At 34.1% G+C, this 26,001-nt stretch overlaps 2 protein-coding genes across 11 annotated transcripts; both read left to right on the top strand.

The window, feature by feature from the left end:
• The first annotated feature begins 310 nt into the window (after positions 1–310).
• On the top strand, positions 311–5,914 carry LOC111409969 (exopolyphosphatase). 3 transcript variants are annotated; one of them, XM_023040105.1, is made up of 8 exons: positions 312–472; positions 557–1,684; positions 1,760–1,945; positions 2,242–2,283; positions 2,371–2,445; positions 2,558–2,677; positions 5,344–5,448; positions 5,518–5,914. In XM_023040105.1, the coding sequence occupies exons 2-8, from the start codon at positions 566–568 to the stop codon at positions 5,551–5,553; spliced, it is 1,683 nt and encodes a 560-aa protein (XP_022895873.1). In that variant the 5' UTR covers positions 312–472; positions 557–565; the 3' UTR covers positions 5,554–5,914. The 3 variants fall into 3 exon arrangements, 2 of the variants coding, with proteins under 2 accessions (XP_022895873.1, XP_022895872.1); XR_002705588.1 differs by having other exon boundaries at positions 311–1,684; positions 2,607–2,677; XM_023040104.1 differs by having other exon boundaries at positions 312–1,684.
• Positions 5,915–7,580: 1,666 nt separating this feature from the next.
• Positions 7,581–21,318, top strand: LOC111409970 (uncharacterized protein ZK1098.3-like). 8 transcript variants are annotated; one of them, XM_023040108.1, is made up of 15 exons: positions 7,581–7,837; positions 9,732–9,814; positions 10,012–10,061; positions 10,220–10,341; positions 11,001–11,131; positions 13,077–13,758; positions 13,840–13,924; positions 16,002–16,089; positions 18,189–18,373; positions 18,712–18,844; positions 19,211–19,347; positions 19,489–19,594; positions 20,159–20,243; positions 20,511–20,630; positions 21,062–21,318. In XM_023040108.1, the coding sequence occupies exons 5-14, from the start codon at positions 11,026–11,028 to the stop codon at positions 20,611–20,613; spliced, it is 1,710 nt and encodes a 569-aa protein (XP_022895876.1). In that variant the 5' UTR covers positions 7,581–7,837; positions 9,732–9,814; positions 10,012–10,061; positions 10,220–10,341; positions 11,001–11,025; the 3' UTR covers positions 20,614–20,630; positions 21,062–21,318. The 8 variants fall into 8 exon arrangements, 6 of the variants coding, with proteins under 6 accessions (XP_022895876.1, XP_022895875.1, XP_022895874.1 ...); XM_023040107.1 differs by lacking the exon at positions 10,220–10,341 and having other exon boundaries at positions 9,691–9,814; XM_023040106.1 differs by lacking the exon at positions 10,220–10,341.
• Positions 21,319–26,001: the final 4,683 nt, after the last annotated feature.

The following is a 26,001-nucleotide window of genomic DNA, read 5'->3' on the forward strand; positions in this document are numbered from 1 at the left end:
TTCATTTTTCTCAAATAATGATTTTCAAATGGATGCTTAGATTTAATTATAAATGATTGAAATATAAGGCAAAATATTATCCCCTGTTTGACAACCATTATAATGATAAATTTGGATAAAATGCATGTTTAAATAGTAGTTTTTGGGAAATGTGTAGTTCAAAAAGAATGAATCTTTATTATTATTTACGTATAATATTATTTTATTAAAAAATACATTATTTAAAAAAAAGAGAAAAATGTATTAATATTTCCAATTTTGCGATAAGTATGGAAATAGTTTGACATAATTCTTAAGTAAAGATAATTGATTGATTTTTGACACACTTGTCTCATTTTGTCAATAGTTCCCCGAAGGTTTCAGTACGAATTGGTGGATTTTGCTTACACTCCTCATCTTCTTGGATCATTGAGACAGACGATCGAACTTGACACTATTCTCCACTGATCATTCTTGAACCAGCTCAAATCAGGTCGGGCTGGCTTCCATTATTCAATTATTTATTTTATAAAACTTTTTGGAGAAGAGAGCCAAATATGTGCAAAGTAATTTCCAGGTAAAGAAAATGTCGTCCAGTTTCCCTCCACCTACGCCGGCCACCACCACGAAGAGCAACCTCTTCGCCGCTGTGGATATGGGCACAAACTCCTTCAAACTCCTGATCGTTAGCACTGATCCCTCCTCTGGTCGCTTTCTCACTCTCAACCATATCAAAGAACCCGTACTCCTCGGGCTTGACACCACTACTGCCACCGCTAAGCCCACCATCTCAGCCGCCTCAATCCACCGTGCAATCTCCGCCCTCCTGAAATTTCAACAAATTCTTCACTCCCACCGCCTCCCCTCCTCCAATTACCGCTTCGTCGCCACCTCTGCCGTACGCGAAGCCTCAAACCAGACCCAGTTCCTCGATTCAGCCCGCGAGAAACTCGGGCACCCGATAGAAATCCTCTCTGGCATCGAAGAGGCCAGCCTCATTTACCTTGGCGTTCTCCAGTTCTATTCGGTTTTCCACTCTACGGTTCTTACAATTGATATTGGTGGGGGCTCTACTGAATTCACAGTGGGCTTTAAGGGAAAAGTGTTGTTCTCTAAATCATTGAAATTAGGTCATGTAACTTTAACCCAAAATTTCACCCAAATTACGAGAATGCGAGAACACATTCAGAAAGAGATCGAAAATTCTGGTTTAATCAAGGAAATTAAGGAGTTTAAGATAGATGTAGTGATAGGTTCCTCGGGTACAATTAAGGCAATTGAGAAGGCTGTTTGTAAAGGGTATGCCAGCAATGTAGATGAACATGTTGGAGTATTTGAGGAATTTTATAAAAGAGAATGGAAATTCAGTAGGGAGGAGTTGAAGGGTTTAGTTGAGAGGTTGTGTGAGGAAGAGAAGGAAATGGGAGGGAGGGGAAGGAGGGAAGGTTTTTTTAAGAGCCGAGCTGGGTTCATTTTGGCCGGAACAGTTTTATTGGATGACATATTTGAAAGGCTTGAGATTGAGGAGATGGAGGTATCTGGATATGCATTAGGGGAGGGTGTAATTACAGAGATGTTAGGACGGGTTTTCGAGGGATTTGATCTGAATGCGAATGCTCGGTGGAGGTCGGTGGTCAGACTGGCATCAAGATTTAATAATAAGAAAAGAATGAGGGCTGCTGCTATATGTGCGGGCATTGCAAGGGTATGGATATTCTGAACATTTTTACGGATTTGTGGTTGGAACCGATGCCATTGTTTATTAAGTTGGTTTCTGCAGGAGATGTTTGAAGGCTTAAGAAAGTGGAATGAGCTTCACAACAATGGTGAGAACGACAGCAATAAGGTTTTAGTACGGTTGGATGAAGGTGATCTCGAGTATCTAGAAGCTGCTTGTTTGCTTCACAATATTGGGTTATGTACCGGCAAGAAGGGTTACCATAAGCAATCTTATCGTGTTATTATGGTATGAAGTCCTTTATTAATGCTTTTGATTGATCATGTGGCATATGGAATTGGATTTTAGTTGTTAAGATATCATGCAATTTAGCTGGAGGTAGATGATGTTTCATTATACGGTAAAGAAAGCAAGAGAATGAAAGATTAACATGAATTGATTTCCCCAAAGTTCCAAATTGTACATAGTATTCCTTGGCTATGTTTCAGAATCAGTTGAGGATGATCATTACCCATGCATCACGTGAAATATAATACGTACTTTTCAGTTAAACTAATTTTGGCTGTCGTGCTTTTACTGTGCAGAATGGAGATCACCTCCATGGTTATAATCATAAAGAGGTTGAGGTATTTGGCCTACTTAAGTTTTGTTCTGTTCTCCATGTTGGATTTTGCAAGTTTTCTGGATGCTAATGACATTGTAAAACATTTCAGTTAATAGCATTGCTGGTGAGACACCATAGAAAAAAGTTTCCAAAATCTAATTCTCTTGAAGGATCTATTGTAGAGGTCTGTATTCCGTGTGTTTATATGAGTGCATGCCGACTTGTTACCGATTTATTTTTTTGATATTGGATATTCTCTTGTTATTGATAAGTTGATCTTTTCTCTCGAGTGTTAGGTAAAGCAGAAATTTAGAATCCTGTGTATAATTATACGTGTATCTACAGCAGTGCAGCAATGCCTTCCTGTGGATTTTCAGAACATGGAATTTGCACATTCTCCTGAAGGTTTTGAATTGGTAAAATAATCTCTTTATGGAAAAACTTTTGTTTTTCTTTCTTCTATTCTCTCTTTTGAATTCTCCTAAAGCAAATTGAACGTTGATACCCATAATCTCTGCAGTTGGCAAGGCGTCTCCTATTTTTTGTGATTGAAGAGATAGGATATGAAAAATGCCTCTTGCAATTATGCATGTTATTTCGGCCATTTATTGCTTAGAAACTTCCATATTTGGAAACAGATTTTTTATGAAATTAAGGTGTAAAGTTTTTATATTTCGCATAAGATTTCTAGTTTTTGGTGAAAAATCTCTAATTTATTACTGGTCAGGATTCCATTGTTTTTGCTTTCTATCTGCTTGTAGAACTTGTCAAAGACGTAACTACAGAATATTACTGTGAGTTTATTTGGTGGGATCTACAGCTTGATGGAATGATCTGGTCTTTGTATAAATATTCAGAAGAAACATATGAACATTGTGAATTGCAGGGAAGCAGCACCTGTTTTCCATACATGAAATTGTATATATTCTGTACGAATGATGGTTTAAAACCTAAACTAAAGAACATGTGATTTACAAGATTGTCCAAATAGATAAAAGAAAAAGGTTTAAAGTTTAAAAGCAATTCCACTCTTAAAAATATATACTAACACTTTGCTATGCTACCTGATTAAAATTAGGCATTTCTGCAAAGATTGGCTGATTCTTCTGCTACATATAGTGAGATATCATTGGAGATTGTGAAACTGAGTTTAGTTATTTATTTGACTTTAGTTCCCATATGTAGAGTGTTTGTTCGAGACAATTGGTTGGTATTTTGACAAGGGGGTTTATAAAGTTTTCTTAAGTTCTGTAATTTCTTGAATCTTCAAAAAGGCGACTTTTAAACTTTAGTAAGATGACTCATATTGTTCATACTTCTTGAGAAGCGGACTTCTTGTTTTAGCTAGTTTGATGACTTTTTACACTTGCATAAGAATAGTGTTCCAATTCCAGTGTATCTGACTGGCAAGTTGAAGATTTCCAGAGGGTGGTGAGGACAGGGATTGTGAGAGCTATGTTATTTGAAAATTCATGCTATGAGACCAGCTTAGGGTGCGTGCAAAGAGAAAGAAAGAAAAATTACAGCTGAATATAGAAAAATTATAATTTTAATTATTTAAAAATTAGACAATTTTATCTCATTGTTCTTTTTTTCTTTTTTGATGAGGGTGCTGGGAGTGGATAAAATATCTGAATAGATATGATAGTTGAAGCAGGTTGCAGTGATTGCTATGTATCAAGTGATGAACGGGGGCTCAAATCTTTGTAATTTGTCTTCAGAGTATCAGTGTTGGTGTTGTTCGAGCAGGTTAATCACAGCTTTAGCTCGCTTCCCATAGAGAGAGAGAGAGAGGAAAAAAAAACTGCATTTCTAAAAGCCAATAAATTGAGCAGTTCATGAATTTGCACCAAGGCTTGTTCCTGGGGACCCAGAAAAGAAGTCAGCTAGGTTTTTTCGGTGCATCATGCGCCGTAGCTCAATATGAATGTTTTTACTTATTTTTGAAACTGGAATAATGTATGAATGTGGAAGAAACTCTGACATGATAAAAGGACAACTAGAGAAAAACTTCTGAAGTACGGTGCTTACAAGTGGTGAGTATGACTTTCATAAAGACTATGGAGTTGGGGGTTTCTTGAACCCTAAAGATGGTTCTTGTTTGCTTGGCAGAGCTGGTGCTCTGTTGAAAGGTTCTCAAGTATATTGCTTTTCTGCCTGGTGTTATCATTAAGCCTACATTCGGATTGTTTGATGAGTGTCATTTTGTACTGTCCAATTTAGCCATATAGCAGAAGCAGGCAGGTTACACTTGGGGGCTGGTGCCTAGTTGCTCTTGCTCTGTTCATTTTGTGTTAGCTTATTGTTCAACTTTGTGATTTTGTTTTAAACTTTGCAGTTTAATATATAGGACTGCTTATGATTTTGCTGTGCAAAATAGTCATGTCAATATGTTAGACAGGGTTTTGTTTCTATCTACTTTTTTGTCTTCCACTTAATTTCTTTGTTATTTTGTTCCATGTTCGGGGTTTTGAGGGGGACAGCATGCATTTTTTGAGCTCTTCTAAATGCATTGACATACCTATGTTGGATATTTAATCCTTGGCTACAGAAGGGAACATTCTGAGTTCAACTTGCACACATTAAAGAAATGGTCATTCTATTGCATGACTCCTTCAGTTGAGCAACGTGCCAGTTTCAAGAATGCTATATCTTTCTAAATGCCACTTGCCCATTACAACAGAGAAAAAAAGGTCAAATATTTTGTACTTCTATATGTGTACATTCAATGAGCGTCTTTCCAGGCCCAAAGTAATCAGTTGATGAGTAACTAACCCATTTATTATTTATATATCCTTTCCATCTTATCTTTTTTGGTTTTACTTGTACATTGGGTTTTGGGCTGGGGAAGTTGTGTGCATGTATATTTATATCATATTCAAGGCTGATGGGCTTTCCTGTCTTGGTCACTGAGGTACAATCAGTAGACCTTTCTGGGAAGACCAAGTTTCCTACCATATTGGGAGTGGCAATTTGCTTATTAAAATTTTCTCCACTTCCTGCAAATCTATTAATTGTTCTGAAGGAAAATAAGTTAAGGTGTAAAGATTTGCGGTTGGTGTTGAATTTATGTGATTTTTAGGTACTCAGTGAAGCAAGATACGAGTCTCTATCCCCTAATAATATGCAGCCATTAGCAGGAGACATCAATGCCTTGCTGGAGAAAGAGTTGGAGCAATTCAGAATGGTAGGGCATCTTCACAATGGTTCCAATTGAAAATATCTTATTATCATCAACTCATATATTTTTACGCAGGTTTTCAAGAAAAGATTGGCAATTGTAGTCGCTTGAAGTATCTCTTAATGGTCAGAATGCAAAAATTACTCTATGGCAATTACCTTAATCTTTAATACACTCTTTCCAATGATTGTGGTTGCTTCTGATGATGGAATTATGTTTAGCCTTTGTTTGGGTTTTCCTTGTAAGTTGCTAAAGATATAATGGGATAGAACAGAGCATTGGATAAGTGGGCAATAGTTGTGAGTCATTCGAAATATGTGGTTAAGATTAAAGTTTGACTTTGACTTTGACTTTTAAGTTATAAGGAACTTGTAAGGAGACCCAAACAAAGTCATTAGTTTGTTGACACTTCTTATCAGAAACTTCTGTTCTGCTTAAATTGTTATCGATTGGAATCACTATATTAACTTGCCAACTGAGAAAAAATATTATAACGAGTTGAGTTTCATTGCAAAATATGCTTGTATACATCATGCTGACTATCTGATTCAAGAAGTCTGAAATATGGTATTGACGAGTTCTTGCTCGGCAGGGTTCTAACCAAGAAGATAGAACTATATTACTTAAAAATGATAGCTTCATGTGAAGGCACGTGTTGAGTATGAAGATGAGGTAAAAGGATTGGCTTTAAGGCCCGATCAAACATAGTTAGACAGAATTTCATGCTTTATGCCCAGTTTGCAACGAGCCCCTTGCTTAAGTTGAGTTGGGCTTTCTCCGTATCCAGCACAAGACCAAGAAAACATTTCTTAGTTAGCCCCGTTTGGCTCCCATTTTTTTTTTCTATTTTATTTTTAATCATACAATCTTTCATAGAATAATATTACACGTAAATTGAAAACTTTTTATTCTTTTTCAACCACACATTTTTCAAAAAACATTATTTCAATCATTGAAATTTGGATAGAATGGGGCCAAACGGGGCTTATTCAGAGATGGACAGGGAAGTTCATAAAGGAGAAGACAAGGCTCGATGACCAGTGAAATTGATGCATCAGCTGCTGCTCGTGGAAAGCCGCCTAGCCAGCTTTGTAGAAAAGAAAATAAAAATTTGACAAAAGAAAAAAATATAGTAACTCCCTTTTAAGGGCACGATAATCTGTTTTTTGAGGAACTAAATTTTAGTGCATTTATTTACCTGTTTATTTTTAGTTGTTATACTTGCTATTTTCATTTGGTTATATCTTTGTGCCTCTTTGGAGACCATAAATGGAACTAAATTGACAATTTTTTTTTGTCTATGTTTGGTCTCAACTTTTCAAAACTCATTTTGATCACATGTTTTATGATTCTCATACCTATGTTAACTTCTCAATTATAAGTTTCATCCGCTTTTAGCCTCTGTTTGGATAAATTCAATTTTTAGTTAATTTTGATAAAAGTTGATGTATCGTGATTCAAAAGTTGTGAGTTTTATAAAATGTGTGGTTAAAATTAATAGTTAACTTTAACGTAAATTTTAATCCACTTTTATAATTGAATTGAATAGTGTCTTTTGAAAATTTACTAAAAATTTGATTTTTTCTAAACCATGAAGGGATTAAATTTGTTGTTTGAATATATTTCAATTAGTTACAAGAAGCCTTGTAAAGATCAATTAAAGCTCGATCACCATCCTAACAAGTAAGCATTTGTTATATGTCAACAGTGGATCGAACAAAGATTGATTATCGAGAAATACACTGCCACAATTTAACCTTGAATCAGAGTTGATAGTTCTATCGACCTCTCTACCAAACATTGAATTGACTCCAATCGTAATTGTAGTGAGTAGTACTCTAATAAGCAAAACAAATCACAATGATATCATCACCCCTAATGAATGAAATGAATTTGAGATCAAACAACTTTTTGTCATTAATGAATGTGAAGCTGAATTGCTAAATACGTCAAGTTTCATCACAACTTTTTTTCATTATTAATTAATTTTCACGTGTTTTGTAACATAAAGTGAAATGTCAATTACGTCCCTGCCTAGACCCGTCCCACTCGAAGTAATTTGGAGTTGGAGGTGTACGTTACGTGTCTATAGAACACAATCGTAAGCCACATGCATCAATTGCCTACGTAACGAACGCTGATCCCATCTTCCACATGCCTCTATCAACCAACCGCCATTCTTTTTCCTTAACTATCATAAAAACCCATTTATTAGGTATCTACAGAGATATTTTTCGCTTCTAGTTTAGAGAAACGATAAGCATTTAATCGAAACCAAAAATACTCTCTTTTTCGTTGTTCTTTATTCAGAACCTTGCTTATGCATGTGGATTTGCAGAAATATCAAATATAGAGAAACTTTTAGTTAGAATGGGACGTGAAACTTCTTTCTATGGTGAGTTTAATGCAAATTTGCTTATACTTTTATCGCCGAATGTAATTTATGCCTGTTCGACGGTTGATTGTATTGTTGTTGAGTTCATTTTCTTATCTTTCTATTTCTATGATAGTTATGCACTAATTTGTGATCAATTTGGTGTTTTCAGTTAGTTGAATAGATGCATTCGTTTAGTTTACATTAATGTGTGTAGTTGGCCGACTAATGGATTTTGAACTGCTTTGCGGTTTCTTTTCCCAATCTGAGTTATGGAGTTTTGAAGAACTTGGATCGAAATTGATATAATTCTGATTACAAATTTCAATTGAATTCTACGATTATGAGGTGAAAAAGGAAGTGTTTACGAATTCAAATGTTTAATTCCTCTCATAAGTATCTGTGTCTTTTTCTCTTCGAGCTAAGATTCTAAAGTTTCCTTCACCCTTCCATAGCCCATAAATGGAAGAACCAAATATGTTTCCAGATTATGTTTGAAACATGAGATTGCCAACTTAACTCTCTAATGTGTGTTATACATTTATACTCGAATGTGGTCAAAATATAGGTCTTTTGGATGTCTTGCACATCCTTCCCTGACGTCTATAACTTTGGCTCTAATTCGTTGTTGTTTCAAACAGAAATCATTTTCTCCATCTTTCAGATTTGTCTTGTTTCGTAAATTTTTTATTTTTAGTCAAATATTAATGATGATAAGGTTGAAATGAATAATATATGTCATAACCTGTCCCTTTTTGGGATATAGGGGGTTTGAATTTTCAAAATTTGAAGAAGAGACTATGAACATTTTAACTGAGCTCTTCAGGCTGCAGGTTCCTCCCCACATTTTTAAAACTTCTGAAGGATTAAATGCTGGACATCCGTTGATAGGCATGGAAGTAGGGGCAAAGATACTCTTATTCTGTATTGCTTTGGAGAATGTTATAGGAAACACTCCTAGAGTTCCTAACCTAGCACATGTTTCACCTCAAATTGGCAAATTAAGTTCTATGTGCCAGAAGTAAATCTAAAGACTAGTTTTCACACAACGAACTTGATAAATTTTAATTGACATTCAAGCATTATAATTTAGGTGCACATTAATATCTTCATCTAGTGTCTTTTTCTCTTTAGCTTTTATTTAACTATCATTGTATGAGAAAATTATCTGTGTATCTGCATATAAATTAGACAGTTATTGACCTATTGTTCAAAACTTGACCATTAAGAATCACATTTCCATAATTATTCAACCTGCATCAAAATCAAGGATCTTAGAAACATACGTGTTTAGGATCTTTAAAATGGATGCCTTTAGTCACATCATAAACCTTTTCTCAAACCCTCAGTAGATATGTATATATCAGTAGAATTGTCCATGGTTATTGTTATGTTTTTCATTTTTGGTTCATTAGCTAATGGTTACTGGTTATCAATTGTGTTGGTTTATCTGACCATAGAAAGCTGCCCTTGTTTCCTCTCGCCGTTATTTGAAATTTATTTGAATTTCAAGTGAAGTTGTGCCTTTAAGTTAAGCATTATGGGCATCAGTTTGAACTTAAAAGGTATCTGTTTGTTAGTTGTACACATGGTGCTTTACAAACAGGCCAATTATGTTGAAAATCGAAAACAGAATGCTTAATTTCAAATCTGTTTTTCATTCTTGCTGAGTTCCAAGATACTAAACTTCCAATCCCGAATTCACCTTAGAATATATAGGGTATACACAACAGAGAATTGAATATCAAAACTCTTCATTCGTGTAAGTACCATTTTCATTCTTTTCTGCTTTGGTATCACTATCTGATATTTCTAAACTTAAGCATGATTCTGATGATGTAGTATTGTCTGAACTTTTTGCTGTGATCTTTTAGGTGCTAAGGGCTCAAGATTTTTGTTTAAAACTGTAATGCAGGCAATTCAACCTCAGATAAACTTTGATGATTGACCACTGTTAAGCAATATTCATTGACGCTCTAGATAATTGGAAAATAACAGGTATTCAAATCTTAGTTCAGTTCTTCACTTCTCTGTTTTTTGCTCATGGATACTCCGTATTATGTACCATTTTAGTCCATCATCTGGTTATATGGTGTTGGTTCCACAAATTTCTTCTCCAATTATTATTGAAATAAAAGTTCTTTCTTTCACACGACCCGCGCTATAATTAATGAACTTTTATGTGCATATTTCAGGGTATTGTGGAGGAGTTGGGATCTATGAACACTAAAGTCCAAAGTAAGAGGTAACTATTTCCTCAAGTGCCTACTATTTTACTTGTATTTTGAACAATAGCTCTATATTTTTAGGGTAGTTATGTGATTGTATCTTACACACTTGGTTTTTGAATTTTCATTTTTGCTTGTTCTAATAACATTCATTTGTATGTCTCCATTCTTGCAGACTCCGAGTTATATCTTTGATGTAAACTTTGACTCAAATCTCATGAGTTAAAGATGCTGCACTTACTATTTCATTGCATGGTTGTTATATGAGCACTTTCTGGTTAATGTACATTATGTAAGGTATATAGTTCTATTAGTATATGGAGGTCTAATTTATGATAGTTTTGAATTTTGCCCTAAATATTTCCATTCAATTTGATTGAAGATTCTCATTTCGATAAAGTAGGTTTTTGATGTATTATGACACCTGACTGTACAACTGTGCTCTGTTCTGCATTTGTTTAAAATTTACACAATTAGAAGACTACAGAAATTGTTATGCCTTGAGTTACTTTTGAAAATTACGATCAGAAATCACTTATTTCTAATATCTTGTTGATATTCTGAAGTCTGTGTTGCATTTTGAGAATTCTTTTATTGTTTTTATGTAATCGTTTTGTAATAGAAAGTTAAAGAGACTTGAGGGCTCAATGCCTGTACTTTCTGAAAGAGTTCAAGAAATACTAGGGATACATAATAGTAGCTCGATTTATCGTTCCTTCTCTTAGCCTTGCAATTTTGGTCATGAAAGCTCAGTACAAAATTACCACTTTATATAGAATTTGTCTTTAGATAGTAATTATATGCATTGAAAGATCACGCTATTAGAAAACTACTGACTAGTATTTTAATGATTGATGGTGGATATGTTATTTTCTTCTAATTTATTTAGTTGTTGCAAATGTTAGTGTATATATCGTCAAGTTTTTCTCAACATGTCTATTTTATTTCTTGTGTAGGCTTTTCGTCTTGTTAAACTAGGGAATGGATGAAAGACTCACTTGGTCAGTAAGGAGGCATGATTTTTGTGATCTCTCCCACATGCCTCCTTTGGTATTTGTGTACCTCTTAAAGAAATACTATGCATATGGTAATTTTCTCACTCTTTCATTCTAAATTGTTATAAAATCTACAAGATTGCTCACTAGATGCATTCTTATTTTGGGGTTTTGGGGGTGGCGGATCCCATGAGGCCATGATTGAAATTATAGTACTTAGGATATGTATATGGCAAAATCCAAGCTTATATTTTAGCCTGCTTGAATCATTTATCTTTATCTTTTTGAACTGTTGACTTGTTATTTATGTTATTAGCGATTTTGAATTTGATCTCAGACGTGCAAAGACTCCTTTAAAATCATTACCTTTACTATTCCTTATTTTGTGGCAAATATTTTTTTGTATTAAAACTGTGATATTCAGTTTTTCTTTTTTTACTCTATAAAGCATTTTAGATTATGTTCAAGAAACTTCAGGGAGTTAATTGTTTCAATGGTCACTGAATTTAGGTTTATGTCTTTGATTGATCACTGAAGCTTAAAATGTCGAGTTTTGGTCATTAAATTTAGGTCAATATCTTCGATTGCTTACTGAAATTAAGTACATGTCTTAAATTGCTCACTGAAATTTAAAATGTCGAGTTTTGGCCACTGAACTTTGGAATATATCGTACGTTACTCACTAACATAACTGTTGAACCTTGAAAAATATCTAGCTTTACAGTGGGTAATGTAGAGCATTTTTTTAAAGTTTAGTGAGCAATGCAAAATACTTTTTAAAGTTCAGTGACCAAAATTTGACATTTTAAATTTCAATGAGCAATCAAAGACAGACAACTAAGTTCAATGATCAAAATTCGATATTTTAAACTTTAGTGATCAATCTGAGACGTGAACCTAAGTTCAGTAACTATTGGAACAATTAACTCAACTTCAAGGGATATGCATCGCTAGTCATGGAGAGTAATTATGCTTCCCAATTGAGCAGTTACCAACGAAAGAAAATTACTACTACGGCCCTCATTCTTTGGGTCTATTGGCACTTGAATCTCTGTTCCAAATATTGGCCGATATGTCCTCAATCACCAATTTATAGTAAAAAGTCCCTTCTTACAGTTTCCTCCAAAACAGGTGTTAATGTGAAAAGATAATTTCAGTCTGACATTCGAATAAAGAAATAAACATAAAGCAAAGAAATTGAAAAATGAAAGAAATCAGAAGACCCCTCCCCTCGTCCCTCCTCTCACCTTCAACTTCCCTTACCCGCTTTCGCTACCATTAATGGCACTAAGCACCCTACAAAGTTGAGAGAGCTTGAAATGAGTGTTGCAAAACAATATCACTCCTTACCAGTCCCCAGCATGTGAGTTTCATTTGGCTCACTGTTCTTATGCGCTTCAATTTACTAATTACTATAATGGAAATAAAAAACACAATTTTGAAACTATATCTCGTCAGATATATTTCTTTATAATAGCAATTCGGAATAAATGATTTTCTCTTTTGGAGCAATGATAATCTCCGTTTTTAGAACCAACTTCAGAAGCATTATGTTCTATTCTAATTCGTACAGCTGATCTTCAATAGTAATAGCTTTAACCCTAGAAATTGTTCATGCACTAATTGTTTGAATTCTAGTATCTACAGTTTGGTCTTAGAGATGAGGTGATGTGAGTTTCAGGTTGCTCACTTGCTTTTAAAGTTTAGTTTCTAGAATTTCCTAGAATACCATGTGTAAGTATATCTTTATTCTTACAAAAATTGTGACCATTATTAGTTTTGTCTCTCAATGTGGCAATACAGTATCACTAAGTAAACTGACAATATCTGTACACTCTTGTATCTTTGCATTATTAATTTAAATGCTAGGAAGACTCCGTGGCTGTGTATGTTCTAAAAACTAGAATAAAAATAACTGGAACTTCAAAATGACTAAGTCTCATATGCTATTGAAGCCTTGACAACAAAGTTAACATAATACGCTTCTTTTAATTGCCTTGTTTAGCAATGACATTTATCTGATTTTTACATTTGCAGGAAAAGGCAAGGCAATTGCGAAGTTCCGTGCATTACAAGACCAAGTGCATCAAGTTCTATACAATGATCCACAACCTGGCCCTGCTACTTTCATCGCTCACTGTCTCTGTATTCTGCCCCTGTTTGAAATACACAGAAGGGGCTTCAGTCATTTGATGATATCTGCTCTTCGTCGATTTTTGAAAATGGGATCCACTGCTGAAGATATACTCAAATCGAAGCTCTTTGCTGCCAAATTATTTCTGGACATTACTGGTGGAAGTATGGTACTTGACGAAAGGATTTTAATAAAGATTATCCAGGTTTTTGATGTTAGTTTGGAAAATATACAGGTAGTTATTCATGATTCTAACGTGAAGAGGAGTGTTAAAATTGACAGAGCAAAAGAATTAGTGGAGCAGTATATTTTTGAGTTGATAGAATCTCAATCATATATAAATGCTGTTTCTCTGTTGGAACACTTCTCTATACGTAAGTCCAGGGAGTCATTTTTGCTTCAAATGATGGAATGCAAAGAATACAAAGCAGCAGAAATGTGGGCCACATTCATGGGAAAATCTATGTTGTGCGTTCTTGTCCGAGAATATGTTGGCAGGAAGCTTGTAAAACCTGCTTACGGTATTATAAAGAAAAATAACATGCATCAGGAATTCCCTGAATTGTGTCGCCAGTATAAAGAAAGGCAAGTTCATTCGCTATAACTCATTGGTCCACTGTTGTTTTATATTTCATTTTTATCACTTGATTTTATATGAAATTGTAGCTCACTGAAGAAACTAGCAGAAAAAGGTGTATGGGATGTAGCAGAAGCAAAAGCAAATGCCGATAAACAACTTCTTGAGTATTTGGTAGGTAGTTGAGATATGGGTAAAAGCTCTAATTTTTCTTTTCATGGCATGAATGAAAAATAATTTGGGGGTAAAAGTACATTGTCTAGGCTGAAGTTGTAAATCATGTGTTATTGAGGCAAATTGGTGATGAGAAATCCAAATTTCCTATCTCCATATACTGACCATACACTGATGCCTTTACACCACTGACAAGCCAGTATCTGACACTATGGCAACACATGTTGGAAATGCCAGATGGTGTGTTCAAATTATATTTGATTTTGCACAGTTGGACACGTCATCTACACATTATCAACATGTTAAGAGATCTCAACACCTCCAGGTGGTGTGTCTCAATTATTTTTTTATTTTGTGGAGTTTGACACGTTATTGACATGTTGGAGATACATTTTTGACACGCCGGAGAATATTGTCAACCTGTCAGATTCGTAGTTGACATATTGGAGATACATTTTTGACACACACTAGAGATATATGTTGTACATTGCAAATACCCTCACAGTTTTATCTGACATGTTGGACACTGATGTTAAGATTTGAAATTCTATCTTAAAAGGCCAATATTGTTAAGGGGAGTAGCTCAAGACCTTATAAGTAAGTATATGTTATCGTCTTTATTCAATGTGGGATAATAGCCCTCAACATGCCCCCGCAAGATGGTGGTTTTTTTTAGTAAACCAATTTTGAAATTCGTGTGATCATTTTTTGTCTTAATCGGATCAAATTGCTCGTTATGACTTAATGTGCTCTGATACCATGTTAAGATTTGAGGTTTAAGAGGAGTAGTTCAAGATCTTATAAGTTGGTCTATGTTATCGTCTTTATTCGATGTGGGATAATATTCCTTAACAATTGACACGTAGCCAACATATGCTGGAGATGTCAGATGGTGTGTCCAAATCATTTTAGATTTTGTCCAGTTGAATATGTTGTTGACATACACATTAAGTAATCTCAGCATAAAACTAACACGTAAAAAAGGGGGTATGTCACGTGGAGATACACATTATTGACATGTTGTACAATTCTAACACCCTCATAGTGCTTGCGAGTTAGTATTTGACACTGATACGATGCTAACACGTGTTTGAAATGTCAAATGGTATGTTCTAATTATTCGTACAGTAGATATGTTATCGACATATTGTTTTGCAGAGAGATCCAAATAAGAAATCAACACATAAAAAATTGCAAGTGACTTGTGCATATTAGTTTTTGGTTTTAGAGAATTGGACACGTTACCGACGCGAGGAGATACATTACTGACACACTACAAGTGACTTGAGCATATTAGTTTTTGGTTTTAGAGAGTTGGACACATTACCGACACGAGGAGATACATTACCGACACACTGAGGTTCACAAAATTAAATTTACTTTACATTAAAAAAAATAAAAACCGAAAGCATAAAAATATAAATAAATTAGTACTTTTTATTAGCATTTGTACGTGTCGTGTTAGTAGTTTTTTGAAAAATTGTGATGACATATCCACGTTGGTGCTTCCTAGAATTGCATTGCAGCAAAATGAAATCAAATATGATAATTACATATATTCTCAATTTCAATGAACCTTTCTTTCCGTACCAGATTTACTTATCAAAGAAATTCAAGAGCCCATTTATATTGAGCATGATTATTGCGTCATGGTTTTTTTCTGTAATTACCAGCTCATTGGAAGATTAGGGGCTTTGAAATATTGTTTCTCATTTAGTGGTTAAGATGATTTTAGTTTAATAATTTAACATTTGCCCGTAACTGCAGTTGTAGTAAATTTGCATGCTCAAAGAAAAACTCCAAAAGAACTAAATGATATTTTTCCAGAATAAAAATTATGTCAAAGAAATTCCTCTGCATTCTTCCAAGTAAAGAATTTTTCCATGATATTTGTTGCAATAGGGAGTATTTAAATTGTTAAAAAACCCCATCTGAAATTGATAATTGGACTTTTTCTCGAACATTTTGTCACTCTTATGTTCTTTAAATATATAAATACACTGAAAACATAAAGTATGAGCACCTTTTTTTTTCCTCCTTATTTATTATTATTAATATTATTATTTGGAAATTTAAGGTGTATTTGGCAATGGAAGCTGGCTACTCAGAAAAGGTAGAAGAACTCTGTGATCGCTATTACCTCAAAGGTTTCAAGAGTATCAAAGGTACGCTTGAGAAGATGTTAAACTTTATGTTCCCCATTGATATATTTTCTTGCTTTACTCATGATTAACTGCCCCTGACTAATTTGGTGAGTAATAGAGGTATCAGCACAGCAAGAATTCTATAATATTTTGGGTTCATTTAAGTTACCCATCAAATGTTTGTTGCTTCGTGGATTCCTTTTGCTGAAGCTTGATCCTTTTAATAACCTGTGTTAAAAATATTTCTCCATGTAAAAGGATCTCAATTACAAGAGCTTAAACATTGCTAAGAGTGTGCATTCTGTTATTGGCGTGGAGACAGAATACAAAAAATGTCTTTAGCAAGGACAGATATTTAAATTTGACTAGGGCATTTTCTTAGGCTTTCAGGCAGTTTCCCTGACATGATACTGATTTTTGATGCTTGAGGATTTTGCTTGCAGTCAGAGTTTGATTTCAGATTGGTCATTCTTCCCCATCCATTACCATGTTTCTGATGAAGTTATGGATGTGAATACAATTAGTCCATCTTTTTGGGTGCATCGAAATCCAATTAAATTGATACACTCCATCAAATGGTTTCCTTGTATTTAGTTTGTAAATGAAACACGCTTAGTTCCATCTGGGGAGTCTAAAATTCAATAAAATTCAAGGACCATGATATAATTTTGCTAGTCTGATGAAGTTCTCTCTTTAAGAGAAGAACTGAATGATTGCACCTCTCTAAAAGTTTAAGCTTTCAGATGAGATGTTTAATATAGTATTGGAGCCATGCATAAGACCTGAGCTCAAGTCTCATAACTTGAGCTTGTCCACTTTTGAAGAAGTTGTAATCAAAATAATGAAGTCCGTCAATCATCCCAACACAGTCAATCATATTCCCAGAAAGTTGGTCCTGAATCACAATGAGAATTAAGAAATTTGACAACATAGTGAAGAGTTCTTGGTTAATTTTCTAACGGACAAAAGATAGCTAGATTATTAGGCACATGAAGAATGGATCTTAAAACTAAATCTTATGGTATGACTATCGAACCCTTCCTGCAATCGAAGACAAACTACGATAGCAATTAAAATTTTTAAATGACCAGAACAAGGAGATTATGTGCTAAATAAATATGACAAACAGGTTATGTGATGAGATGCACCTGAATCAATGATCCAAGTTGCTGGATTCTATGAGCTAGCGAGGGCACTTAAAGGGCTACCTTTTTGGGAAAGAGAACTAGAGAGGACACTTGGAGGATGAGTTTAGTTTAGCATCTTGTAGAGATGATCAAGTTACTCCCAGTTGAAAGGAGTTGTTTCGGTTTGATATCTACTCTTGTCTATAAATCTGCATATTGCTGGCTTTCCATGTGACTTACAGCATGTTCTCTTGTTCCTCTGCTTGTTACAAAAAGCACAACAAACTTTACTTTCTTGTCAAACTTCCGTTGTGGTTGATTAGCTAGTTTTTTATTAACCATAATTGCTGCATTGATAAGAAACATTGAAAATAAAAAATGAGATTGTCAAGAAACATTGATAAGGTTGAGAAGAATAATTCTTCTGTAAATTTTGTGTAAATAACTGCAACAAATAATAAAAAACTTGCTGATTTTATCAAATAATCAGCAGCAGAGTAAGATAATTTTGCTGTCCTATGAGGGTGGGTCAAATTTATTTAGGTTGGTCCCACTGCTATCATTTAAACCTTGTCGTCATCGAGTTCCTCTATAACAGTGGACATCTAAGGGTTGTTTAGGGAGATTTGTTTCTTCTTTTTCAACTGCATTAGTTTCTATTTTTATTAATTTGGTTTTGCTAGTCATTGTTTTCTGAAAATTAGCTTCTTATGTTCCACTATTGTGAATGGGTTTTGAGAAGTGCAAGTGGCTAAATTTGGGGTTCCAATAACATTGTTATCTCAGCAAGTTTAAATTTTGGATTTGACTGAGTAGTTGTCCCCACCTTTTTGTAACATAAATAGTAGGGTTCATCTTAGTTGTTTTGGCATATCTCTTTTCATTTCTTTTCAATAGTAAATTTAGCAAAAAACAGAAACATTGATTCAAGATTTTTTTTTTCTTTTTTAGTTGCTTTTTTCTAACCAAAGTTCTTTCAATCATATTGCATAGAGCTCGACAGGAATGTTGTCCACAGCGGCTATATGCACCTTAATGAATTGTTAATTGAAGATGTTATCTGGGTAGATGAAGTCATTGGTTTGCGTGAAGCAACGTCTTACTTCGAAGATTGCAAAATTATAGGCCTTGATTGTGAATGGAAACCCACTTATGGAAAGGGCAGCAAAGCCAGTAAGGTACTTTCTTATCTTATCCATTCCCACTGCAATAGCGAGTTCATTTCTATCAATATATTTTTTCTCCTTTTGGTTTCATCAAGAGCAAGTACTTATACAACCTTTTTTTTTTTCAGTTTCATATTGTACTTGACCTTTAGAGAATGGCATTACTAATACAAGTGACCCAAAAACACTTGCATTATTTTCTTTTTTACTTTTAGAAAAAAAAATGGGAGTCATTATTGAAGAATATGAATATTTCATTCTGACTAAAAAAGATGACATATATATTCTGATGCATGACACAAGTCTCTTCTTGTTCTCTAATTCCGAAAAGTTGATTTCTCATGCTACAGGTTTCTATCATGCAAATTTCCTCTGATAAAAAGGTTTATATATTTGACTTGATAAAGCTACATGAAAACGTTCCAACCGTGCTAGATGAATGCTTTGCCCGCATGTTGCACTCTCCAAGTATTCTGAAGCTTGGTAAGTTTAACTTTCATGGATACAATTATTTGGACTATGGGAATGTAATAATTGGATTCTAAATTGTTTTTCGTCCAATGTCCTTAAAAGACATGATTAATATAACTATAATAAAGCAGAAAGGATGATTATCAAAGTCTAAAGTCCTTTTATTTTATTATTATGCACTAGACCTCGAGATATTCTCCGGGTTCAATGTTTGAAAGTAGCATTTTTCTTTAGTTTGCCTCCAGACTCAAATGACAAACAACGTGAAAGTTTAAAATAATTTTCCGTATGCTGTATGGTTTACATTCGGTCTTGTTATGGTTAAATAAATTAGTTTTGCAAGAAAGTTACGTAAGCTATGATTTTTGTTATCTACAGGCTACAACCTTCAATGTGATGCATATCAGCTTGCTCATTCTTATGGAGAACTAAATTGTTTCAAGCATTGTGAGATGCTTCTTGACATTCAGAATGTGTTCAAAGAGCAGCGAGGTGGTCTTTCGGGTTTAGCAAAGGTAATTATATAATTGTAGCCACCAACTATACTTGTTTTTTCGCAATGTGCTATTTCATTGACCATTATGAGTTTGCGCCCCATTTTTGTTTAGTTGATTCTTTTTTTGCTTCCATTATGGTCATGTGGTTATCAATTAAAGCCTCTCATGGACATTGTATTCATGGAAACAGAAGATACTGGGAAATGGTTTGAACAAAACAACACGAAACAGCAACTGGGAGCAACGACCTTTGACTCAGTATCAGGCAAGTGTTTCACGTTCTGCATTGAGTAAACTATCAGCCACATCTAGAGGAACACATGTTTACCGGACTGCCCAGGGCTGGAATGTCCATGCAGCATGGCCTGGTCTGTGCTGTGCAGTGAACCGAGTTGGTGTTGAGCCCCTATGTTAGGGGCTCATTACCCACTTGAGCCGAACCGAGCACCTCTCCATTTTTATTTTTATTTTTATTATTATTTTTTTTTTTGGTGGAAAAAGAAGATGGTGTTATAGTATTAAGGGAAAATTGCAGGAGTGGTCCCTAACCTTTGAATATTTTAGGTTAAATTTGTAAAGTTACCATTTTACCCTTCTTATATTTGAATAAAATCAATTTTTCTGATCAACTAACGGTCAAATGGATGTTTTTAATCCATTTGGACTCCAGCTGCTAATTTCTCAAAGGTTGGGGGATTTCTATCACCACAAACTAAAGGTTAGGGTAAAGTCTGCAAAAATTTCAAAGCTTAGGGACCGCTGTTGCAATTTTCCCTAATGTTAGTTGCAAAGAAGGGCTTTGTTTAATGCAGTGTGTTAGACTATGCAGTGGACTCTGCATCCCAAGGGAAAAAAAAATTGCAATTAAATACAAGAAATATGATAGGCCCAGCCATGTCAGTGCACCTAACAAGGTACATGACCCAATTTACGCCTCTTGCCACAACTGTGATAAATATTTCGTCTTTCAAGCTTATAAGAAATGAGGGATGCTCTAGAAAATGTTTGCCAAATAAGTGGTACTCTTAAAAGCCTTGGAACCTATAGTAACTGTCTGCATTTGGTTCTAGCTTAATCAAATGGTTTAATCTTTTCCTGATGAAACTCGTGAGGTGGCTATTTCATTATATGGGAGTTGCTTGATTTTTGAACTCCAATGTATATTCTGTCTATTTGTGCAGCTGGAGTATGCTGCTCTTGATGCTGCTGTCCTCCTCCACATATTTCAGCATGTACGAAACCACTCGTTGCAAACTGACTCCCAGGATGAGCATTCCAAAATAGAATGGAAATCTTGCATTGTAAGGATTCCAGAACTGCTGTAATTCTCTATATTATATCTATCTATTTCTCCATATGCGGGAGTGTGCTTCTGCATGTTCCACCGTGTATGTATATGTCTGGTCATACTTCTATTTCATGCACTGTCCCAAACCTATATCCCCTTTTGTACTTTTATTCCCAACCTTTTCTTTTTCTTGGCATTGAACTCATCAACCTTTTAATTTTTTGTCTCAAATGTTCCTCACTGGTGATTTTTGTCCGAAATAGTCGACCTAAAAAGTCAGCTCAACAATTTTTTATTTTTTATTTTTTTTGTTGCATGGAAGTGTTAGTGACGACCATTTGGTTGGGGAGTATGCAATTTATCCAAACTTCTTTTGCCTATATAATTTTAGTGATTGATTTTTCAAATTTGTAAAATTCTAACTAATTCCGGGAATCTATACAGGTTTCTCACATGGACAACACCAGAACGCCAAAACCAAAAAGGAGTTGTGATGCTGGGACGAAGAACGAGTCCTGAGCAAACATTGCGACCCATCCACAAATGTGAAGTTAGGCTGCGCGTTACCTTTTTCTCATTGCTTTTAATTTGTTTGGGCTGAGAACAAGATGTCTTGTTAAAAAATTGTTGCTAGCTCAATTACATTGAAACTTGATGATAGGAAAATCAATGCACTGGAAATTGGAGTATTCTTCGAATTCTAATCCTCTAGTAGTCCCTTAGGTTATCATCAGAAAGAAATAGCAATACCGCATTGACCTAACATACGAACTTTAAATATCAGTCATGTTATGAAAAAACGAGAATAGGCAATATATATATAAAATAAGAACAAGAACACAAGATTTGCGTAGAAATCCAAGAATGGACAAAATCACAAGCAGAGAATAAGAAATTTACTATATCAAAGATGAGTACAAGAGATGCGATTACTCTGAATGATTATACTACGAAATTGTAAAATACATCATGTTTATATATATTGTGTGAGAGTAATAAAATAGGTCAATACCGCCCTCGCACCCTCCAATGGGTACTTTTTGATTTGATATTTGATGTAGAGGTGTAAAACAGGTTCGACTATTACCTTTATTATATACTGATGCATATATGCACCTAGGGAAATGGGTCATTATAGGAAGTTGCTGAGTTCTCAATGGCTTGTTTATTGTGTCAAAATTATAGATAGTTTTGTTTTTGCACGCCAGTCTGCTCTATCTCTATTTTTCGTTGCGTCTATTTCGCTGTTTAGTGGATTTGGATCACATGCACAAATACTATGACTTCTAGAACTAAAAGTCCGTCAGTGTAATACGAAGACGTGCCAATCAATTAAAAATATACATACATATTTAAGAAAATAAAACATGCATAATTTAAAGATTTATAAATTAATCATAAATTTCAATAATCATTTTAACTCGAGAGGAAAAAAAACCGTAAGGCGGAAGAATTTCTTGATCGTGGGAAAAATTCGTAAATGATTGAACACAATAATTTATTGGGTATAAATTTCACAAAATGCGAGAGAACAATTATAAAAATTTAAACCAAAAATTTTAAGTTCTATAACTGTTCGCTATGACACCACGGTTAATTATTTGGTTTACTTCGTTAAAATGAAAAATATAACCGTTATTCATCACATTAAGTCACTATATTTGACTTTTTTCCCTTGTATGGAGCTCATAACGATTATATTTTTCATTCTTATTTTTACGATAATGTGGCTCAAACGGGGCTATATAAGAAAATTAAATCGAGGCATTAGAAAATTAAAAATATCCATACTTCCAATAAGAAAAGTGGCCTATAATTTGGAAAAAACGAAAAATGAAATGAAGTCTATTTTTATAGGACAGAGTTAGTCATATAAAATGATGAAATTGGTACGAATATTTATGAATTGATAGCGGACATACTCTTTCTATATTGTCAACTATAAAAGCACCTAATTTGAAGACTTTTGTTGAGGAAGAGGGTTAGTTCCCCGAGAGGGCTTTTAAGGACATGGGATGGTGGATTATAGAGCTAGAGACAATCTTACGAGTGTATTTTTACTTTGACATGCTATGACTATAATGATTTTTGTTTTCGAAAAAATAAATGATAAGAGTTTTCGTAGTGTAATATGAATTAAACCAATTAAAAAGGCAACGATACGATGTAAACTGGGAACACCTGGCCGCCAAACACGTAATAATCAAAATAAAATGCAAGAAAATTAATATTTAATGTTCTTTTACAAGAAAATGCCTACAAATGCACAAAAATTACAAAAGATACAACGAGTCATGACCCTTTGCCGGAGTGGGTGGGAATGGGTTGGCAGTGGTTGGATTGGGAAGAAGATGCTGGAGGTGCTGTAGTGGGAACGAGGTTGATGGACGGGAAGAATTTGTATTACAAAAAAGTAATTTAAAAAAGTTTGTAAGGTCATTTTTGTCCAAAACTTATAAAATGGGAAAAAAATGGCCATTTTGGATGGTTTTATTCACACTACAATTTTTTTTTTTCAAATGCACCTCATTTTAATTATATTAAAAGTCATGAATCTTATTCATTATTACATTTATATCCTTAACTTTTTTTTTATCACATCTTTATTTTTAACATTTCAATGATCAGAAAATTTTATTCATAATCATAATTTTTGTATAAAAATGTTATTAATGTACTTCAAAATGAGGGTAAAATATTTAATCACATTTTTGCATTATTATTTGTTTTGCTTATTTAAAAATGCAATAGGCAACAAGTCTTTTTACTCTATAAAATTTTGGAGAGAAGTCATAATTAAGAACAATTTATGTCAATTTGCGAATAAATATACGATAAAAAAAGTTTGAGACATAAATGTGATAATGTATAAATATTATGAATGTTTTCATTTTATTAAAATATAGCTTAGTTATTAAAAGCTATATAGTGAATATATTTAGCCTTTTTAAAATGTTCTACATGAAATGTGATGTTACACCCTACTCATTTATAGTCAAAGTCAATTTAGTCACAGTCAAGTAATTCAACTAGTTAAAGTCAAAGCCAAATAAGTTGAATAAATGATTTTCATGAGGTCTAACTGGCAATTGCTAATACTTAAAGGGCCGGAAATGATATAAAAAGGAATCGAGGGATTTAATATCTAATATGATAAATGAGATGACTAAAAGTTATATTGTAAGAAGATTAAGGACTTGAATTGCAATTGCATTATATATTAATCTATTAAAATGAAAGGAAAGTTATTCATTTTACAAAGGAGGAAACTAGAGGGGGGAGAGAGATCGAGAAAGGAGAGAAAGATGTAATGATTTAAGCTCCAAGTTGTGTGCTGGTATTGTAACCAGGCCTCGAACCAACAATTGACAGTCATGAGTTGTGAAAGATGTAATGAAAACACTATTATTATTGTCCTAATTGATTTTGAGCTTACAATTTTAATGTAAATTATAGTCATGATGATGGCCAACACTTACGAATTTCGGAACCATTATGACATAGTTAGCCTCAATTAAAGTACATGAACTTTATCCTTTGTTTCAAATTCATATATAAATTTTATTTTATTTTGATTTTCATCAATACAAAAATGAATATTCGCCAATCAAATATAACAGACCAATTCATGTGGCAAATAACACACCTACATGACATTTAATTTTATTGTGAATATACGTTTTGTCTAATATGTAATAGGGTTGAATATAATGATTTTTAAAAAATTTGAAATTGTATGGGGATGTATTTAGAGTGTGATGAATATATAAATTTTGTATGGATATATAGTGTTTAAATGAATTAATTTAATAAGGACAATATTGAAATATGACATGGATGCCTATAGTAATTTTTTAAAAGGGATAATTAGGCCCAACACGCCTATTAATTAGTAAATTGATTTATACTCTTTCAACTTTTAACTGTATAATATACGTTCATCAATACAAATGACCAAATCGTTGATTGTGGGGGTGAGAGAGCTTGAGGCTGTCAAACTTGGCTAGTTGGCTGTATAGGGAGGTGGCGTAGGAACGGATGACTTGGGTGAGGGAACTTCAGGAAGTGGATTTGTTAATTTGAAGAAAAATAGGGTTTTAGATTGGGGATTGAGTCAAAACTCTTTGGAGACAAAAGCTAGGGATTCTGAGGACTCGATTTCGGAATGCGAGGGTGAAAATGAGTTGTAGAGAAAAAATGATCCTATTGTAATTGATATTTTGTCCGATTTGTAAAGTGAGGAACTTGATGAAAAAACAAAGAAAGCAAACATGGCCGTGGATTTACCCATGAAGAAAAGCATTGTTGAAAAAGGTGACATGCCGAAAAATGGTGATTTGCAAAATGATGGCTTTGTTGAGATGGTTGTTGAGATAAAAATAAAAAATAAAAAAGGAAAAAAATTGCAAACCTGGAAAAGTTAGTGAATCCAATGATGTTAAGGTCAACAGAGGTGAAAAACTCGTAAAAATGGCGACAAAAGATACGTATTTCAGTGATGAAGGTGAGCAAATGAGATTGTTATGCTTCCTTTCTCCACGATTTTGAAATATATGTATGTGTGATATGCTCTCTCTTTGACAGTTTGCAGGTAGATTTGAGTTCTCATCTGGGGCACTTGTAGAGCTCCTTTCAGCTATCAAGGGGGAGATGACAATGAATTCGGGCTTGTTACTCACAATCTCAGTGGCAATGATCGCATAATAATCATTTTTCAAGTTGAGAAGTTTTCAATCTTTTATTAATCTTGCACTGCTTATTGCTTAATTTGGAGGAAGGCTCTGGTTCTAGTAGCAGCACTGAGCAAACCATCTTGGTCAAGGATTATTTCCAAGGCAAATGGAGCCCTTCTCCAAGCTTTGACTGAATATTGTTTTCTTGGATAGTTTTCTATCAACTAAAGGTTATCTGTGGTCAGACCGTGTAAATGAATTTGTTTAGCCATATCTACTTTTTGTTACCACATGGTGAGGTCTTGGACGAGAGGATTATAGTGTTTCAACCTCCTTCTAACCTGATTTATATCAGTCCAAATGTCGATTGTGCTGTTTTTGGTGGCTTGAGGAGGGATCGAGATTTTAGTGGGAAGAATTTAGTAGAATTTGAAGATGGTTTGATTTTTGGATCAATTGATCATGTCAATTCCATGTCTAGGTTTGCTAGTTTTATGTCCCGGGTTGATGAATTCTTAGCTCTTTACCGATTGATATAGTCGTGACTTGTAATTTATCTATTTATCAATTTTTGCAATAAATATATGGGAAGAATAAAAATGTTTTAATTTACGTCACTTTTTTTTAGTGTTTCTCACTTTTTGTTGAATTTGTGTAGCCTTTTTTTTTTTTTTCGCTTTTACAAATTCGTCACTTTTTAAAATCTATGGC

This window comes from Olea europaea, chromosome 15, assembly GCF_002742605.1.
Source record: "Olea europaea var. sylvestris chromosome 15, O_europaea_v1, whole genome shotgun sequence".
NCBI classification, from domain to species: Eukaryota; Viridiplantae; Streptophyta; class Magnoliopsida; order Lamiales; family Oleaceae; genus Olea; species Olea europaea.

Bases quoted from the DNA above. Each gene is read 5' to 3' on its own strand.
- LOC111409969 (XM_023040104.1), top strand. From the start codon at position 566: ATGTCGTCCAGTTTCCCTCCACCTACGCCGGCCACCACCACGAAGAGC. The intron at 2,446-2,557 runs GTCTGTATTCCG...CTCGAGTGTTAG, and splicing joins TTGAAGGATCTATTGTAGAG to GTAAAGCAGAAATTTAGAAT. The intron at 2,678-5,343 runs GTAAAATAATCT...TGTGATTTTTAG, and splicing joins CTCCTGAAGGTTTTGAATTG to GTACTCAGTGAAGCAAGATA.
- LOC111409970 (XM_023040107.1), top strand. From the start codon at position 11,026: ATGGATGAAAGACTCACTTGGTCAGTAAGGAGGCATGATTTTTGTGAT. The intron at 16,090-18,188 runs GTACGCTTGAGA...CATATTGCATAG, and splicing joins AGGTTTCAAGAGTATCAAAG to AGCTCGACAGGAATGTTGTC. The intron at 19,595-20,158 runs GCAAGTGTTTCA...TAGACTATGCAG, and splicing joins GACCTTTGACTCAGTATCAG to TGGACTCTGCATCCCAAGGG.